Source organism: Mus caroli, chromosome 5, assembly GCF_900094665.2.
Source record: "Mus caroli chromosome 5, CAROLI_EIJ_v1.1, whole genome shotgun sequence".
In the NCBI taxonomy this organism is placed as follows: domain Eukaryota; kingdom Metazoa; phylum Chordata; class Mammalia; order Rodentia; family Muridae; genus Mus; species Mus caroli.
The window spans coordinates 132,798,043-132,815,712 of NC_034574.1; the positions used below are offsets into that span (position 1 = coordinate 132,798,043).

The window sequence follows — 17,670 nt, forward strand, 5'->3', positions numbered from 1 at the left end:
TCTAGTGGAGCTGCCCGCAAGTTGTGCTGGACATTCCAGGAACCCAGCATACAAACGTCATCAGCAGGCTGGATGGGCCATGACACGGCTGTTGGACTCATCCACATGCCTGTGAGTAATTCATCACCCATTATAAACAACCCCGAACCTACAACCTTGTAAGGGACCCCAATAAACTCACTGGGTCACCAAGCTGGGCTTGGATACAATTATTTCTTTGGTCTGTCACGGCCACCTAAATTTGAGGTGAATAGAAATAGACTCCCCAATCACACAACACACCTGTTTACAAAGATGCAAGGACAGGGCAGCTGACTTAGAAAAAGCACATGAGCCTGGCGGTGGTGGTGCACACCTTTAATCCCAGCACTTGGGAGCAGAGGCAGGTGGATTTCTGAGTTTGAGGCCAGCCTGGTCTACAGAGTGAGTTCCAGGACAGCCAGGGCTATACAGAGAAACCCTGTCTCGAAAAAAGAAAAAGAAGAAAAAGAAAGAAAAGCATATGAAAGGGCATGCGATCCCCAGAAGAGACTGGAGGACACATGGCCTCTCCTTCAAGTGTGACAAGGGATGAGGTTCTAGGACTGGCTGGCCTGTGGAGAGTTGGTCAAATATACCCATCAAGACAGAGTGATTGTGGACTAGAGGCCACATCATAAGCTGATCTTCAGAGTCACAGTATTGCAGCTTTCCTGCTGTTGTACCTCAGGGTAGCCTCTATACAACTTGGTAGCCAAGGATAAACTAAAAATCCTCTAATCCCCTGCCTCCACCTCTAGAGGACTGGGATTGGGGAAGGCAAGTATGCTAGTTAGGTTTTTGTCAACCTGAAAAGCAGGAAACATTATGAAGAAAATGCCCTCATCAGATGACAAACCCGTGAGGCATGTTTTCTACTACTGATTGATGTGAGCGGGCCCAGGTCACTGTTGTATAGTCATCCCTGGGTGTGCAGGCGTGGGTCCCATAGGAAAGCAGGCTGAGTGAGCTGTGTGGGGAGAAGGCAAGTGAGCAGTGCCCCTCGACAGCCTCTGCTCTTGGCCTGACATACCTGTGGGCTGTGAGAAGGACACGGAAGCTGAATCAACCCTGTCCTTCCTGAACTGCTGTGGTCATGGTGCTTATCACGGCAACAGAAAGCAAGCCAACATGGCCCATCTTGCAGCCTATTGTGCTGGGGTGACTGAGGATCAAAGAGGACAAATGAAACTGGATTCCATCATCAAACTAACAGGGCAAAGCACAGGGTCTAAAGCCGAGCCCTTCTGTAACAATCACAGGCAACCATAGTGAATGGAGTCCCCAGGACAAAGTGCCTGCCACAGAAGGAAGAGCTGATAAATTACACTTCATCAAAATTAAAAACGCTGCTTATCAGACGAAAGCATTAAGAAAATGATTAGAAGACAAACAATCCAATTAAAAACTGGGCACCGATGTGAGAGGCGTCTCAGCGAGGAAGATGTATGAATGGCTAATAAGCTGCAGAAATGAGCTCCGAATCATTAGTCATTAGGGAAATGCAACCACAGAGGATGTTGTCGTCCAGAAACCAGGAAAGACGAATTGCGGGAGGGTGACGAGCGCACAGGGGACCCTCAGAGGGGTTTGTCAGCAGGGACAACCACTTTGGAAAACAATTAGGTCATTTCTTACAAAGGTGATACATGTATCAGATAATCCAGAAATCCCTTTCTACATATAAGACATGGGCACTATCTCCAATGTCCACAGAAGCATGACCTACAGTGGCCTCAGGTGGACACAGCCCAATGTCCATCATCAATGACTTGATCCCTAAACACATGGGTTGTCCACGTGGTGGAATATTACTCAGCCATAAAAAGGAATATGGATCCATGCTATGACACGGCTGAACCTCCACAGTATTCTGCTTAGCGACAGAAGCCAGAACAAAGGCCTATGTAGTGTAGGTTTCATTTAGACAAATGTTCTGAGAAGACAAATCGGCAGAGGAAAGATCAGTGACTGCCTGGGGCTGTGAGTGGGAGCGGACGACTGCAAGGGCATTGGGGACCCATCAGGGTGATGGGAACATTCTACCGCCAGGCAGGCTGTCGTGGAGGCAGAATACCGCTGTAAGCTCACTAAATCACTGAGCTAATTACACCCTTAGACAGCCGAGGATGGAGGGTGCTGCTGTAGGAGTGGTGAGACACACAGGGGAGACAGACAGGGCAGACTCCTGGGAGAGCTGGGGACTTTCCCTCTGTACTTACGCCAACTAAGTTAGACAGACCCCCACAGCAGCCCCAAGTCAGATGGACCCCATACCAAACCGTTATGTTCCCCATGGTATAGAATACAGTGCATGGGTCACAGCCAAGGAACACAGACTAGCTACTAAAGTCAGCCCTGTGACAGCCCAGGCAAGCAGGTGTGTAAGCCACCCTCTCTCCAAGACAGGAAACTATGGGTGGGTGGTAGCTGCCAAGCTACACCTGGATGACTTCCCATGGGGACCCCAAGCTGAAGGGCCCTGCCCCCACCTGACTGGTGAGCACTGGCTGTGCCAACACCTCCTGGACTAGTCTGGCCCTGCAGGTCTGAGGTGGGGAGGTCAGGTCCACTATGTACATCCAGGCTGGGGTTCCAGGACGCATGCTTGTTTGATGTGTCATGCAATAAGATGCTCCCACTTCAATTACGGGCTGAATGAAACTGGAGAGAAATCCCTAATTGGGTACTTGGCTTCAGCTACCCAGCAAAGTTTACAGACATGCCAGGAAGGAAAGGAAACAAGGCAGTGAGCCGAACAGCTCAACATAGCTGGGAACGCGGCAGTTACTCAGCAGCCTCGGCAGACTGGTGTGTGTGTGTGTGTGTGGGGGTGGTGGGGAGGTAGGAATGGGGAGGTGTCACAAGGACCAGATGGAGGCCAGCTTTGCCCTCAGCCGAGGGGAACTTGGGCTAAGACTCAAAGTCTAGGGATGTGGCTCAGCAGTGGAGTGCTATGTGAGCCTTGGGTTTGCTCCTTGGCTTCTCTAAAACAAAACAACAACACAACAGAACAAGACTAAAGCATCTGCATAAGGCTCCATCTCCAAGGTGCCCAGGACCCAGAGGAGGGCAGGGGTGAGGTGCTTCAGCTGGAGAGGGAGGAGGGAGGGCACACCATGGGAGCAGGGCTCCAGGCATAAGCTCTGATAGAGGTTTGGGGTCACCCTGGCTCTGGATGAAGCCCAGGTGGTGTCCACAGAATAGAAACTGGCTGAGGGAGGGGGCTTCCCCAGACTCAAGTCTCAAGGCTAGGCCTGGACTACACTTTAGAGACACTGAAAAGAGGAGGCTATGCTGAGAACACTGCCCAGGGCAGCTCTCCACTATAAGGCACAGTCCTTGGAGCAGCTGAGAGGGAGGCCAGGGATTCAGACTCTTGGGAAAGGCAAAACTTGAGGTATAGCTTCAGCCCTTTCACTCCAGTTCTAGGCCCTTGCTCACTCTACTGTGCTGCCAGGGCCATGCTCACTAGATGAACAGCTTTCAGCTCTACCGGACCTGGGACAAGAAGCCTGACACGGCAGGGTTCTGCGCCATGCTCCCTGTAGGAGCCCCACTCTTGAGTCCCATCCAGCTGTGGGGAATCCCTGACACTGTTCCTTGGTTCCAGCTCAGGATCTATTTTCCACACTAGCTCCTGTGAAGTTCTGGCTGAACCCAGAGAAGTGAGTGGGAAGGGGACTACTTTGTGACTGACGCAATACCTCAGGTATCAGAGTGGGAGGGCCTCTCACAGCCGACTCAGCTGGCAGCTAAACTTCATGAGAACAGGAAAAAAAAAAAAACCCAACTTTGTATGTATAAACATGCATGTGATATGTATGACATACAAACACATGAAAAAGTGAGATGCACATGTATGATACTTATGAGCATGTGCTCCTGCACATGCATACATGCCGTAATACACTCATGAAGGTCAGCTGACCAGTTTTACTGTGTCCGTCCTCGTCTTCCTGTCTGAGGGAAGGTCTCTGCTCCCCAGTGAGCACCCAGGCTGGCTGGCCTGTGAGCTTCCCAAGGCTTCTGTTTCCAGGTCCCATCTCCTGTAGGGGTACAGCTTAGGGAGACAGTGGCTGCCCGTCAACTTGAGCTCTCCATTTCTGCCTTCCAAGTAGCTGTGGTCCCAGCCTGTACCAACAGGCTTGGCTTAGGCTTCAAAGGCTCCGTAGTGAGCAGATTAACAGTTGTACTTTCTTCCAGGCTGTCCTGGCTCTCTTCAGTGTGTGGCTCAAGGTCAGGGTCACTGAAGAACTGTCCCAACGATGTCTGTGTGATGGTCGCTGTGGCCTTCTGCTCACTGCTCATTTCATGTGTACTGATTTCTTACACAAAAGAGACCCTGGGCTCAGGGGCTTCTGTTTGGCTCTTTTTATTCCATTTATCTTCTTTCAATAATTATGATATTCCTTTTCCTATTTCCTTTTCTCCCCTTTATTTTATAAGGATTTCACGCTGTAGCTCCAGGTATCCCGTAACTTGGTGCCTTGAGTGCTGGAATGATATGTGTGAATCACCACAGCTGACCCAGCAATCAGTTTTAATAACAACTATGGCCTTTGCTTTTTCCTTAAGGACACTGAGAGCAGTTAATAATTATCCCAGTAGTTAAGCTACAGGCAGCCCTGCTCTCTAGCCTTCAATGGCTGTCTTGGGTTCCTTCCCCAGGTCTCCCTGAAGTCCTTGGAAGGCTAACCTTGTTCCCTATGTCCATGCTGGGCTCACTCCACATGACCAAGTGTGTGTGTGCATTATTAAATATAGCTATGAGCATCCCAAATCGAAAGTGTAGTGGCACTATTTCTGTTTACTTGCCCTAAATGGATTTGGTCCCTAGCACAACTCAACAGAACATGGCGAAGGCCAGACAATATCGCAACAGAAGAGTAGAGGGATGAGCAGATGGAGGGTGGGCCACTTTTGTAACCAGTCACATGACTTAACAGTGGGGCTATGTCCAGGGTCTGGCTGGGTATCCTGGGTGGTGTCAGCCTCCTCCTTGGAGGCTCGACGGTGGAAAGCTCCTTGTTCTCCCCAGGTGCAGGACAGATGACAGCACTGTGCTCATATTCTCTATCCCTCCCAGGGGTTAGCCTGCTGCATCCATCACAGAAGCATGAGGAGAGCACTGTGAGCATTACCCAAAAGAGACTACTCTGTGTGCAAACCAGATCTGAGGTGCTCTGCCAGGTGCAGGAAGCTGGGGATATGGCTCTGTATACACAGAGGGATAGAGGTGGATGAAGGTCTTGGGTTTTGGGAGTGGATACCTGGAGCCAAGCACAGCTCATATTGGGAGGAAACTGCTGAAAGTCTTGACTGAGATCAGCATACGCAGCTGTACCACATGGATCTATACAGTCCAAACTGCTACAGTACTGCACTAGCCCTAGAAACTGAGAGAGCACATCTTCTACAAATGTGTTTCTTCAACTACTGAGGGCAGAGAGAGCTTTTACTCTCTTGTCAGAATTGTCACCTGACAACTTCATTCCTTACAGTATTTGTGTTGGAGCATAACTTTAAGGATTGTTGTTTTAAGAAGAAATGATTTTGTTTAGAAAGGCTTAACTTAAGGCTCATCCATTTCATTACTTTTAATTAAGAAGGCCCCAGCCCCCAAGTACTGGTACTCCACTGGAACCCAGTGCCCTCAGGAACTGCTAGACAGACACTATATTGCTGAGTCATGCCTCATTGGGGGGACTCTACCCCTGAGCCACAACCTAGCCCCTCACTGGGGGATTTTAGGCAGGGGCTCTACCACTGAGCCACACCCCCAGCCCCTCCCTGGGGGATTCTAGACAGGGACTCTACCATTGAGCCACGCCCCCAGCCCCTCCCTGGGGGATTCTAGGCAGGTGCTCTACCACTGAGCCACACCCAGCCCCTCTCTGGAGAATTCTAGAACTCTACTATTCTCTGGGAGCTCAACTCTGCAGCTGTGTACTCCTAACATCAAGAAGACCATGTTTCAATAAAATTTTATTTATGGTACCAAGCTCTGGATTTTATAGTTTCTACAGTGTACCAAGTATTCTGTGGCTTGCTGAGAACTAATACATTTATTTTTAAAATAATGTCAGCTTTTTTTTCTTTAAATATAGTCATCCTGTATCCCTGCCCCTGCCACATAGATCATATGCATCAATGATATTTTGCTGTTATACATGGGAAAGGGAAGGGAGGTTGCTACACTGGGCACGTACCCAACCAGCCAGCATTATTCTATAGACGCTGTGGTTCAGGGGCTTTAGAGCAAGTCACTGACATTTCCCCAAAGCGGACATCTTTCCCATTTAAGTACTGCTCAGTCTACCTCTCTCCAAGATGACAAGGATTGTGACTGGCCTGTATCAAAGCAAAGCTGCCAAACTGATTGGGGAATCCCTGACCCTCCCTTGCCACTCCAGCTGACGGAGGTCCCACAACCAGGGCCACTGATATGGGGAACATGTGAATCCAGGCTGGAGCACCAGAAGCCCTGAAGTTACATGGTCCAAGTGTAGCTAACGGTGTTTCAGGCCCAGGTGTCAAGTGTCAACCCCAGTCAGTCATTAATGTTGCATGCTTTTAATCCCAGCCCTAAGGAGGCTGAAGCAAGAGAATGGAGAGTTCAAGGTCAGCCTGTGCTACATAGAAGACCCTGAGCTAATCTATGTTCCGCCACCACCCTCAAGCCCAAAAGAGGCCCTGAGGCAGAAAGGTAAAGGAGCCCACAAGCCAGCTCTCTTTCTCGCTCTTCCTCAGAGACACCTCTGGGATCCTCTGTGCCAAGTCAAGCAGTGATAAATTTGATCACCTCCCATGTGTCACTCTGACAAGATGAGATTGTTTTAATTTTAATGCATGCCTAATTAAACTGCAATTAACCAGCTCACTGGCAGAGGCCAGAGACAGCAGGGGGCCACACACACTGAGGCCCGGCAGCATTGGGAGGCTGGATTTTGGTCCCTACACACATGGTCAACCTTTTTTCAGAAGGAACCTGAAAACCACTGAATTGTCTCCCTCTACGGAGTCTGGGCTGCTGGGAGCCAGTGACAGGCAGGTGCATCTGTTGTAGAGGCCGCCAGTGTTGAGCTTGCAAACTCAGAACTTCTAGGGCTTATTCCTGCTCACTGCAGAGAGTGAGTGGTCTGTAACCCAGGAGGACTGGGTTGTTTTACATGTGTAGGGTGCAGAAAAACAGACACATGGCATATAAGAGGGTCAATGTTAAGTTCCTTCATTCTGAAAAGCTGATGTGGGAGAAGGGTAGAGGAGAAGGATAGGGAGTGAGGAGCTGCACTTCATGCACACACCGGAGCCAACTACTCACGAAAAGAGAAACAGGGTAAGCCAACAGGATCCTCTAAGCTGCCAAGAGACACAGGGTCCTGACCTATACCATCTGCCACTTGGAGCTGACCCTTACAGCAACACAGGAATCACAAGACTCACAAAGGCCACTGGCAAACTGGATGCCTGTCAGAGTAGAACCCAAAAGCTGGCAGGTGTCCCTTAAAGCCAGGTCACAAGACTATGGGTAACGACACGGACAACAAGTCATACGGAGTACCTGCTCTATGCCAGGCTCTCTGCATAGAAGCCCAGGAACTGACTGCGTCTCAGAGCACCTCTGCTTGACAAGACGAAAAATGGTACACCAGCCAGCCATTCTTGCTCAGACTTTGGGTCCTTGGGGCCTGGCCCCTGACATGTGCCTTCAATCACTCCAGGTCCCCAGGTCTGGAGCGACACTGTCTTCAGGAGCCCTTCATGAAGGCCCAGGCTGAGGTAGCAAACAGAAGAAGCCAGGACAGGACTGCAGGGACAAAGAGCACAGGAGGATCTGTCTTTGCCACTCTGTCCTGAGATCAGTCCTGGAGAAAGGGCTCTCTGATGACAGTTTACCCTCCCTGGTTCAAGACTCTCACTAGAAACGTCAAGTGCCTCCTTAGGACCAGAAGACGGATACACAGAAAGGAAACAGGAATGACTGTAGGATGAGAAGTAGCTGAGAACCACATGCAAGACATAAACCTCAAGATAACAGGAGCCCCACACTCACACCCCAGTCCCGGGGCAGGGAGGCAGAAACACCCTTAAGTGTAGGGGAACAAGAGTGGTCTCAGCACAGGCAGGGTTGCTCCAGGATCTGCCACAAGCATATGTTGCCCCAGTTCCCTCCTTACCCAGACCTAGTGCAAGCCCCTCCCTTGGACCCACAAGTTTAAACTTCAGAGCTCTAGAGCAAAACAGGTGGGGCAGGACCCCATGGCTGCCTTGCTTACCAAGGCTCAGTGATGGGTGCCAAGTGGCCACCACAATGCCTCAAGGGTGCCAGGTACATGTTCTGATGGCTGTCACCCTGACTTACTGACTGGAGAAGGTGGTGAGAGGCACTGACTGTCTCTTCCCTGGAATCTTGGGCCTGGCTGCAAAGGGCCCTGGGCTCTGAGATGTGTGCTTAGGCCAGTGAACGATGGCCCTGTTTTCTCTGAGGATTGGATTTACTCATGATTAATGGGCCACATATAAACTGATAAATGGTATTAATTAGTTTTGGGGGGTCTGAGACGATCTTAGCTGCTTGCAAACTTGGATGACTAACCCTGTTTGCTAAGGCTGCAGGGAAGCAATACATCTTAGCTGGATGCAAGGGCCAGTGGGCTAGGCTATCCATGCAACCCATGTGTATACCTTTCCAGAGAGCAGAGGACTGGGTGAGGAGACCTACCTGCCACCTCCTTTGATGAGGGCAGACTGGAGGCAGCCTCCAGGTCAGCAGGGATGGGGCCCCCTCTCTCCAGGGCATGCACAAGTCCCCGTAAGCGCTCACATTCCTCCTGCAGCCGGTCATGGTCCTCATGCTGGCGTTGCCTGGCCATGCTGATTGGGTTCAGGCTCATGTGTAGCACTTTGGTTCGACTCTGGTTGTAGTCACCCTAGAGGAGCAAACAGAGCACAGGGTCACCGGGTATGGATGAAGAGCTCAGGAGCACAGAGCACATGAGCATTTGGTGGAAGACACGGTGTGGTAGCTGCTGTGACAACCCTTGTACAACGTGTGCAGGCGAGCCTGTTACCAATCTGGGGTCTCATCTCTTAGAGTGCAGAGACCACTGACAGAACTGGTAGAGAAAATAAGCAAAACAGTCTTCCTCTCCTTGGGCCATCACAGGTGTTCTAGACACACCAACACCCTGCTCAATTTACCTAAATACCATATTCAATGTCACGTTCTAGAAGGGACAAGAGGCTTGTAATCCCAGCTACACTGTAGGTGAGATAGGAAGATTGTAAATACAAGGATAGTTAGAGCCGTAGAGTGAGTACAGGGGAAGCCTGGGCTACTTGGTAAGACCCTGTCTCAAATAAACAGGACTGGAGATGAGGTTCAGTGGTACAACACTTAGGTAAAGCCCCTGCCTAGAATCCCCCAGTGAGGGGCTGGGGGCAGGGCTCAGGATGTGGCCTAGTGGTAAAACACTTGCTTAGAATCAGTCAGTGAGAGCTGAGGGTGTGGCTCAGTAGTACAGTATTTGCCTAGCACGTATAATCTGTGTCCCATTCAGTTGTCCACACCCAATAATCCTGATGTCAACACTGAGTGACTAGTCTCATAGTGCTTGTTCTCCAGCCCTGTGAGGCCTGCCATCTATCCTTCTCTGCAAGAGGTCTAGGAAAGGGAGGCCCAGAACTGAACACACAAGAGTACCTTGCTCCCTAGGATGGCTTTACAGGGAAACTATGGCTGCAGCAAAGAGAGTTCCCACAGACTCACTCCAGTGCCTAACAGAAGCTAACAGTGTTAGCCTAGGACTGCCATCCACCAACATTTGCTTCCTCAAGCCAGGGACAAGCACAGGAGAGCAATGTGGCTGATTCTAGGAGGTATCTATCCCCACATGTTCCAAAGGCAATGACTGAGACTAGTGGCACTGGAGAGGGTGGACAGGATGTCTGTGACCTCAACATCTCACACACAGATGCCAATTCCAGGAAGCCAGGTCAATATATAAAAGGCTGGACTACATTTTTTATAGATTCATTTACTTTGTGAGTCTTTTGCCTGTGTGTACATGTGTGTACTACATGAGTGCCTGGGCCCAGGGAGATCAGAAGAGGTGCTGGATCCCCTGGAACTGGAGTTGCAGCTGGAAACTCCCATGTGGGTGCCCTTCAGCCACCTCTCCAGCCCTGAAGGGGGCTGAGAATGGAGGACAGTTTCATCCTGTGATGACGATGTCTCAGGTAGGACAGACCATATGCTGGTGTGAGAGAAACAAATGGAAGCAGGTACAGCAACAGCATTCGGGAAACTGAGGCAGGAGAATTATGAGTCTGAGAACTGTAAGTTTATCTGGGTTACATCAAAAAGGAAAAAAGGACTGTGTGTGGCGGCGGCATGGGGGAGGGGGATACATTATATTTGAAAATACTCTGGGTCCTAGGGAAAGAGGTGAACCTCAGAGTGGAACTGTTCTCCGTAGTTCATTCCTCTGATCAGCTCACACCTAAATGTTATTCAGAACTCAAAAGTAATCAAGAAAATGTCAGCTGCCAGGCGTGGTGGTGCATGCCTTTAATCCCAGCACTTGGGAGACAGAGGCGGATTTCTGAGTTTGAGGCCAGCCTGGTCTACAAAGTGAGTTCCAGGACAGCCAGAGCTACACAGAGAAACCCTGTCTCGAAAAACAATAAATAAATAAATAAATAAATAAATAAATAAATAAATAAAAATGAAAATGTCAGCCCCTGAAAAAGAGGCAAAATGAATGAACAGATAACTCATAGAACCCAAAGAGCCAATGAGCACAGAATGGTACACACATGAGCCATCAGGAAAGCCCAGACTGCAGCAACGAGACAGCCATATGCCTAGCACGAAGCAGGCATCCCATGAAGAAAGGATGTATAGTCTTGCATGGCACTGAGTAAACAATGGGTGGTGACTGCAATATGCCATGTGGTGGGGACCACAGTGTGCCATGGTGGTGACCGCAAAGTCACTGAAGGAACTCATGAAAGATGGGAGGCCCTCTGCTGCCTCCACTGGGCCCAAGACAGACTTCAGTGAGGTCTGAGGTGACTCAGGAAGTCAAACAAGGAGTTAGCTGTCTTCTCTGGCCAACCTCTCCTCAGGAACCCCTGCTCTAAGGCATGCAACAGGGCTGGCACAGAGGGTGGGATGGAGGCAGAAAACTGGCCTGTGATAAGCCCTAAGCTGATGGATCTGGGATCCAATCTTCAAAGCCCCGGTGCCAGTGGCTGTTCAGCAAGGGAAACTGAACCCCATGTCCATATATAGGGGCTTCCTGGCTCCTCTGGCCTTAGTCTCCCTCCCAGGATATCTGCTAAGGGAACGGAAAATAGCCCACCCATTTAGACCACCAGGCACAAAGGAGTAAAGAAGCTGGGAGACTCATTTAGTGAGGCAGCTGGTGGTTAATAAGCCTCCATGAACCATGAGCTAAGCTGCTGTAGGCCACTGCCCCTCTGTAGTGCCGAAGGGCAGTATGATCTTTACCTGGAGTATGTCACCCAGGCCACACACAGTCTGTCGGCCTTTAGCCACCCCTCCAGATATGCTTGGGGGTGGGGGTGGGGGGCGAGGGGTTAAGAGGAGCAGCAGAACAGTAAGATCCTCATATGGGATAGGGTAGTATGTGTGTGTGTGTGTGTGTAGGGAATAGGGAGCAGAAAGTGCCAGAACTACCTGTAGGGAACAGTAGGGCTTGCAAACCTGGCTTCCCAGGTCACATCCTGAGTATATTCTCATCAGAAGGAGGGGAAGGAGGAGGCCACCAGCCAGAACTAGGAAGGAGGAGGGAGGGGGAGGCCGGGCAGGCTCTTCAGAGCTTTCCTAAGAATCTTGTAAAGCCCTGGGGATGAAGAGGCTCCCGGAACGCTAGCTGATTCCCTGGCTTTCAGGGTTGAGACTGTTACTTGTGCAATTTCAACAGTCTGTTATTCCGTGCAATTTCACCAGTCGGGGAGATAACCAAGCATGTGAAATCCATCACCCACACCCGCTGTGACAGCCCTGGGGCTGGACACGCATCTCGGCTTCCCTGCCCAGCCCAAGCACTGGGAGCTGCGTAAGGGATCAGAGCCCAGCCTGCCACTGCCTGTGGAGTCAGCCAGCTCTTCAGGGCTACCGCCTGTCCCAGTGCCCACTGCACAGCTTGGTGAGAAAGCAGCCACAGACTATAGGCGTGGGAACTGGCAGGGAAAAGCATCACGTGTGCCAATGAAACCATGCTCACCCAAACACAGGAATTTTTATGTAGCCTAAGATAGTCCTGATTTTTCTTTTTACAGACTTTAAAACCTACAACTAAGTCCTTAGTTTGGGTGCTATAGAGGCTGACAGGTTGGGTCTGGGAGATCTCAAGCTGAGGGGAGGAATAACTGGTCTTGGAACAGTTTCCATAGCCCCATACTGAGCACACAACACAGAAGACAGTGCGAGACTCCTGGGGAGATGGGTGTGGTGGTGCACACTTTTATCCTGGAACTCGGGAGGCAGAAGCAGGAGGATCTCTAGGAGTTTGAAGTCAGCCTGGTATATACAGTGAGGTTGAGGCCAGCTTAGGCTACAAGTGAGACCCTGTTTCAAAAGACAGACAGACACATACATATACACAGAGAGGGACGGAGGGAGGGAGGGAGGGAGGGATAAGGAAGGAGGCACCAGCCTGAGCCCCTCCTGCCACGAGGAGTTCCAAGGCAGGCCACTGTCTCACTCCGTAGAGCATGAAGCCATCAGAAGCCAACAGCAAAGCATCAGTGCTTACTCAAAACAAGTACCCAGCCAGGCACTGACAGGCGACAAGTGACAGCCCATCACTACCCTTGCCGTTCCCTCTCCACAGCACCTGCACCTTATAACACACTTCGTCATCTTAAACACTTGTTTTATTAGCTGTCCCCTAGCAGAGGTCAGCTCCGTGAGGACAGGGCTGTCTGTCTCATTCTTCACAGTGCTTCTGGCACTGACAGTGTGTCTGGTATGGCACAGACTCTACCGGATGAATGCTTAACAAATAGAACATTTCTCGGGCCAGAATGTATTTCACACGCTTAGAAATCAGATCACCAACTGAAGCATAAAGAACCAAGAGGTCCAGAGAAACAGGCTGGCCTCCCTCTTGTGACAGACACAGCATCTCTACTCCTGAGTAGCTATGGGGCCATTGCTGCAGACAGAAGTGACCTCAATTTAAGAACTCTCTTCCTTACATGATAACCTGGAGGCACAAGGGTTACAGATGAAGGAGCAGCTGTGTGTAGATATCACATAGAGGGAGAAGGCAGAGCCAAGGGCATCGTCTGAGTCCACAGTCATGTGTGCACCCAGTACCCACCTAGGTTTCTGTGCTCAAGTCCTATAGCAGGGCTGAGAGAAGGGGTTTCAAGCTTGGACTAGGAAGGAAACTGAGTGGCAGAGGTCAGGGTCACATGGTGCAGGAGGTGAGCTGGGTGGGTGTCACCCATGTTAAGGCTTGTGTAGCCTCAAGACTACCAGAGAGAGCTATCAGTGCTACCACCACCAGACACACCAAGGCCCTTACTGCAAGGGAGGGCCAGTCAAGAACTACATAACAAACATGGGAGGGAGGCTGGACCCTGAGGGGCTACCACAGGCCAGGGAAACAGGTCAGTGCCTTCTAAAATGTGCCAATCCACCTGCCCAGGAGGTATTGCCAGACATACCTGCTTCCGTGCCTGGGCATGTCTGAGCACTTGAGGGACCAGGCAGTCACATGCTTCTAACTGCAGCAGAGGCAACAGAGACCACTCGAGAGAAGAAAAGTGCCTCGTTCATGTCCACACACTAAATCCTGTCTCAGCACTGGTGTGGGTCTGCTTGGCTTCCAGGCACACCTGCTGCCTGTTTCAGGCCCAGGGACATCAGTACTAATATGGAGAAGACTGTCCAGGGGGCCGGTGAGCATGCGAGATGAACAGATGGGAGCAAGTGAGCAACTTCGCTGAGTCTGCCACAGGATGACAGCTTTGAGGAATAAAGGGGAGAATGGCTGTAATCTGCTGCTAAAATTTGTTGCCTTGTTTGATTCGCAGCTGAGGAAACTGGAGGCACTGACAAGAATCTCAAAAGGAAAATTCTGGAACCTTCCTTTGAAACCACGATGCAATCATTGACTAAACAAAAACATCTCACTTGCTGAACGAGCGAGCTGATGTTTTCTGCTAATGATGGTGGACACACAGGAGCTGACAGTCAGTGTGTGTGGCAGGAAGGTGTCAACACTGGGGACTTTCTGTGGCCCCTGCCCAGATCTATTGATAGTGGTACTGGCAGGTCTGTGCAGGGGCTCCTCCAGGGCATGGCACAGACTCTCTGAAGGGCAGATGGCTCTTCCTGCCCACTCTGTGACCTTCTATCCAGATAAGCTGAGGTGACCAGCCACTGCTCTCCAACCAGAGGTGAGTGTGAGTGGCCTTCCACAGGCCCTCTGAGCCTCCAGGCCTCAGTTTCCCTCTATGAAGGGAACATGGTGAATTTAGCCCTTTTTGTGTGTGTGCAGTGCACAGCATATAATCAGATGTACATATGGAAGCCCGAGCAGGAGCTGGAGCTGGGCTGGGTCACTCCTCTGCTGTTCTTAATTTTACTGACTTGAAACAGAGTCTTTTCACGGACCTGGAAGCTCACTGTTTTAGTCAGTAGAAAGCTCTTGGCCCTCCATTGCTGAGGTTATATGTGCCATGACTGGAATTTTATATGGCTGCTTGGGGATTTGAACTTGGGTCCTATCCACTGAACTATCTTCCCAGTCATAGTGAATCTGGTCTTTAAGAACCCTTCTGCCAGGCATGGTGGCGCACGCTTTTAATCCCAGCACTTGGGAGGCAGAGGCAGGTGGATTTCTGAGTTTGAGGCCAGCCTGGTCTACAAAGTGAGTTCCAGGATTGCCAGGGCTATACAGAGAAACCCTGTCTCGAAAAAAGAAAAAGAAGGGCTGGTGAGATGGCTCAGTGGGTTAGAGCACCCGACTGCTCTTCCAAAGGTCCAGAGTTCAAATCCCAGCAACCACATGGTGGCTCACAACCATCCGTAATGAGATCTGGCGCCCTCTTCTGGAGTGTCTGAAGACAGCTACAGTGTACTTACATATAATAAATAAATAAATCTTTAAAAAAAAAAAAAGAAAAAAGAAAAAGAAGAAAAAGAAAGAAAAGCATATGAAAGGGCATGCGATCCCCAGAAGAGACTGGAGGACACATGGCCTCTGCTTCAAGTGTGACAAGGGATGAAGTTCTAGGACTGGCTGGCCTGTGGAGAGTTGGCCAAATATACCCATCAAGACAGAGTGATTGTGGACTAGAGGCCACATCATAAGCTGATCTTCAGAGTCACAGTAATGCAGCTTTCCTGCTGTTGTAACTCAGGGTAGCCTCTATACAACTTGAGCCTGGTCTATAGCGTGAGTTCCAGGACAGTTAGGGCTACACAGAGAAACCCTGTCTTGGAAAAACAAAAACAAAACAAAACAAAACGAACCCTTCTGGGCTAGAGAGATGGCTTGAGGGTTAAGAGTGCTTATTGTTCTTATAAAGGACCCACATTCGGTTCCCAGCACTTGCATCAGATGGCTCACAACTGCCTGTAACTCCAGTTGCAAGGTATCCAACATGGGCACCTGTAAGTACCCACATGGTACACATAAGGTGTATACAGTGAGTGTATCCACACACAGACACACACAAACAACCTAGCCTGTGAGATGGCTCAGTAGGTAAAAAGAACAGGTACTTGTCAATGCTGACAACCTGAGTTTGATCCCTAGGACCCTCATGATAGAAGTAGAGAAGTGATGCCCACAGGTTGTTCACACATGTGTGCCATGGTGCATGCATATTCACATAAAGAGACACACAAAATAAATAAATAATAAAAACATAATGAAAATTAAAAACTAAAGTCCAGAGGAAAGCAACCCCTGGCTCCTGACCCTACAGTAGAACCAGATTTCTCCACTATGTCCCCACTGGAGAACAGCTGCCCCAAACCTCACTCCTCTGGGTCCAGTTGCCCCAGGGAAGGTCCAGGCAGCAAGCCAAGACCATTTGCCACTGGGTACCTGACTGGAATACCAAGAGACCGTGCTGGAAAGAGGCAGCAACATGAGGAGAATTAAAAAGCACAGTTAAATAACTGCCGATCCTCATGCATATTTATAAGTCACTCAACTCAAAACTAAATCAATACCTCTCCCAGCTGAGCTCTGCAGCTCCATAGTGAAAGTGAGGATTCTGTTGGGCTGCTGGGTGGGTCTGGGAGTAGCAGACAGAGCCAGATCGAGGAAGTAGCAGAAGCTACAAGTGAGGACCACAGGGCCCCCAGGTGGTCACTATGTGGCTTCCTCTGCCCCACAGTCTGTGGAACCTGCTTATTCAGGAGGCCAGGTTGGACCACACTTCTGACTTGCCCTCAGCAACTCCAGGGATGGGCTACATCCTCAGGTACCTGTTTCAGGTGACTATGGTAGATCGCAAAACGGGACAGGGTGTGTTACCACAGCACAGATGCCAGGCTGGACTGCTGAACTTCAGTATACAGTCCTAGTGGACCATGGGTAAGCCTTGCTTATCCAAGGAAGGGCTGGTAGCTTCCATGATAGCAACCCCTTTGCAGGGGACAGCCTAGAGAGCTGCCCACACCAGACCTTAGCCTCTTCTATATCTAGCCCTTTAGATCTTGGGCTGTGAGCTCAGCCAGCAACATGAGAGAACTGGAGAGTGTGTGTGTGTGTGTGTGTGTGTTGTGAGGGGGTAAACTGGGACAAGAAGCTCTTGGGGCAGGTTTTCCCAGGCTCAATGGATTGCCTAAGGATGCACTTCAGGCTTCCAGCACAAGACTTGGGCAACACCAACTGGTCAATGTAGATCTGAGGGAAAGGGGGTATCTGACTTTCTCATGCACAGGCCAGCACTCAGACAGAGCTCAAAAAGAAGGGCAGAAGGCTGGTGGCCGCTTCAGGATGCCTAGGGTCTTCTCTCTTCAGCTGCTCTGTTTGGGCCTCCTGGCAGGGCCAAGCCTGGTCTGGAAGTCAGTGATCTACAGTCCCAAGCACACCCTCGTGCTCTGAAACGAGCCTACTGGGCTGCTTCCTCTAAGGGCTTCAGCTGTTCCTGGGCCGTGAGTATCACCTACTGGCTCCAAGTCCTTGGGAAGGACAAGAGGGTAGGCAGATGTGAACATGTTCTTTGCAACAGCTTTGCAGGGTGGGCAACTGTCACCTAGGTGGCTCATGGGGTCAAAAGCCAAAGGGTCAACCAACCCAATGCTTTTAGGTTCTAAAGTCTGTCTGCCTGTCCACCTGTCCATACTCATCCCTAAAGCTAAAGTGCTGAAACTAAGGCCTGTCTATTTGACCCTGCCCCCAGCCCCATGTTAGACATGCCCAGGTGGCTGTCTCTCAATGGTCTGCGGATCTGAGGTTTCCTCGAGATACCGCTAAGAACTAAAGAATGCCTACCAAACTGAGACCATTACCAAGAGTTACCAGGTGCAAAGAGATGACACCCATCAGTCCTTGTCCATCAGAGTAGAATCAGAAGTGCTGCCAGCAGCAAATAGAAGGAGCCACACATTTCAAGCACTTGTGTCCCAAAGCCCTCTGTCACCTGGAG

The 17,670-nt window shown here is 50.3% G+C and overlaps 1 protein-coding gene across 5 annotated transcripts in view; it reads right to left on the reverse strand.

The window, feature by feature from the left end:
* Nucleotides 1-17,670, reverse strand: part of Mad1l1 (mitotic arrest deficient 1 like 1) — a 317,003-nt gene that overhangs the window by 71,446 nt on the left and 227,887 nt on the right. For all 5 annotated transcript variants that reach the window (XM_029477688.1, XM_021162520.1, XM_021162521.1 and 2 more), the window contains one exon: nt 8,744-8,951. In XM_029477688.1, the coding sequence (XP_029333548.1) occupies nt 8,744-8,951 (208 nt within the window). The remainder of the gene's footprint in view (nt 1-8,743; nt 8,952-17,670) is intronic.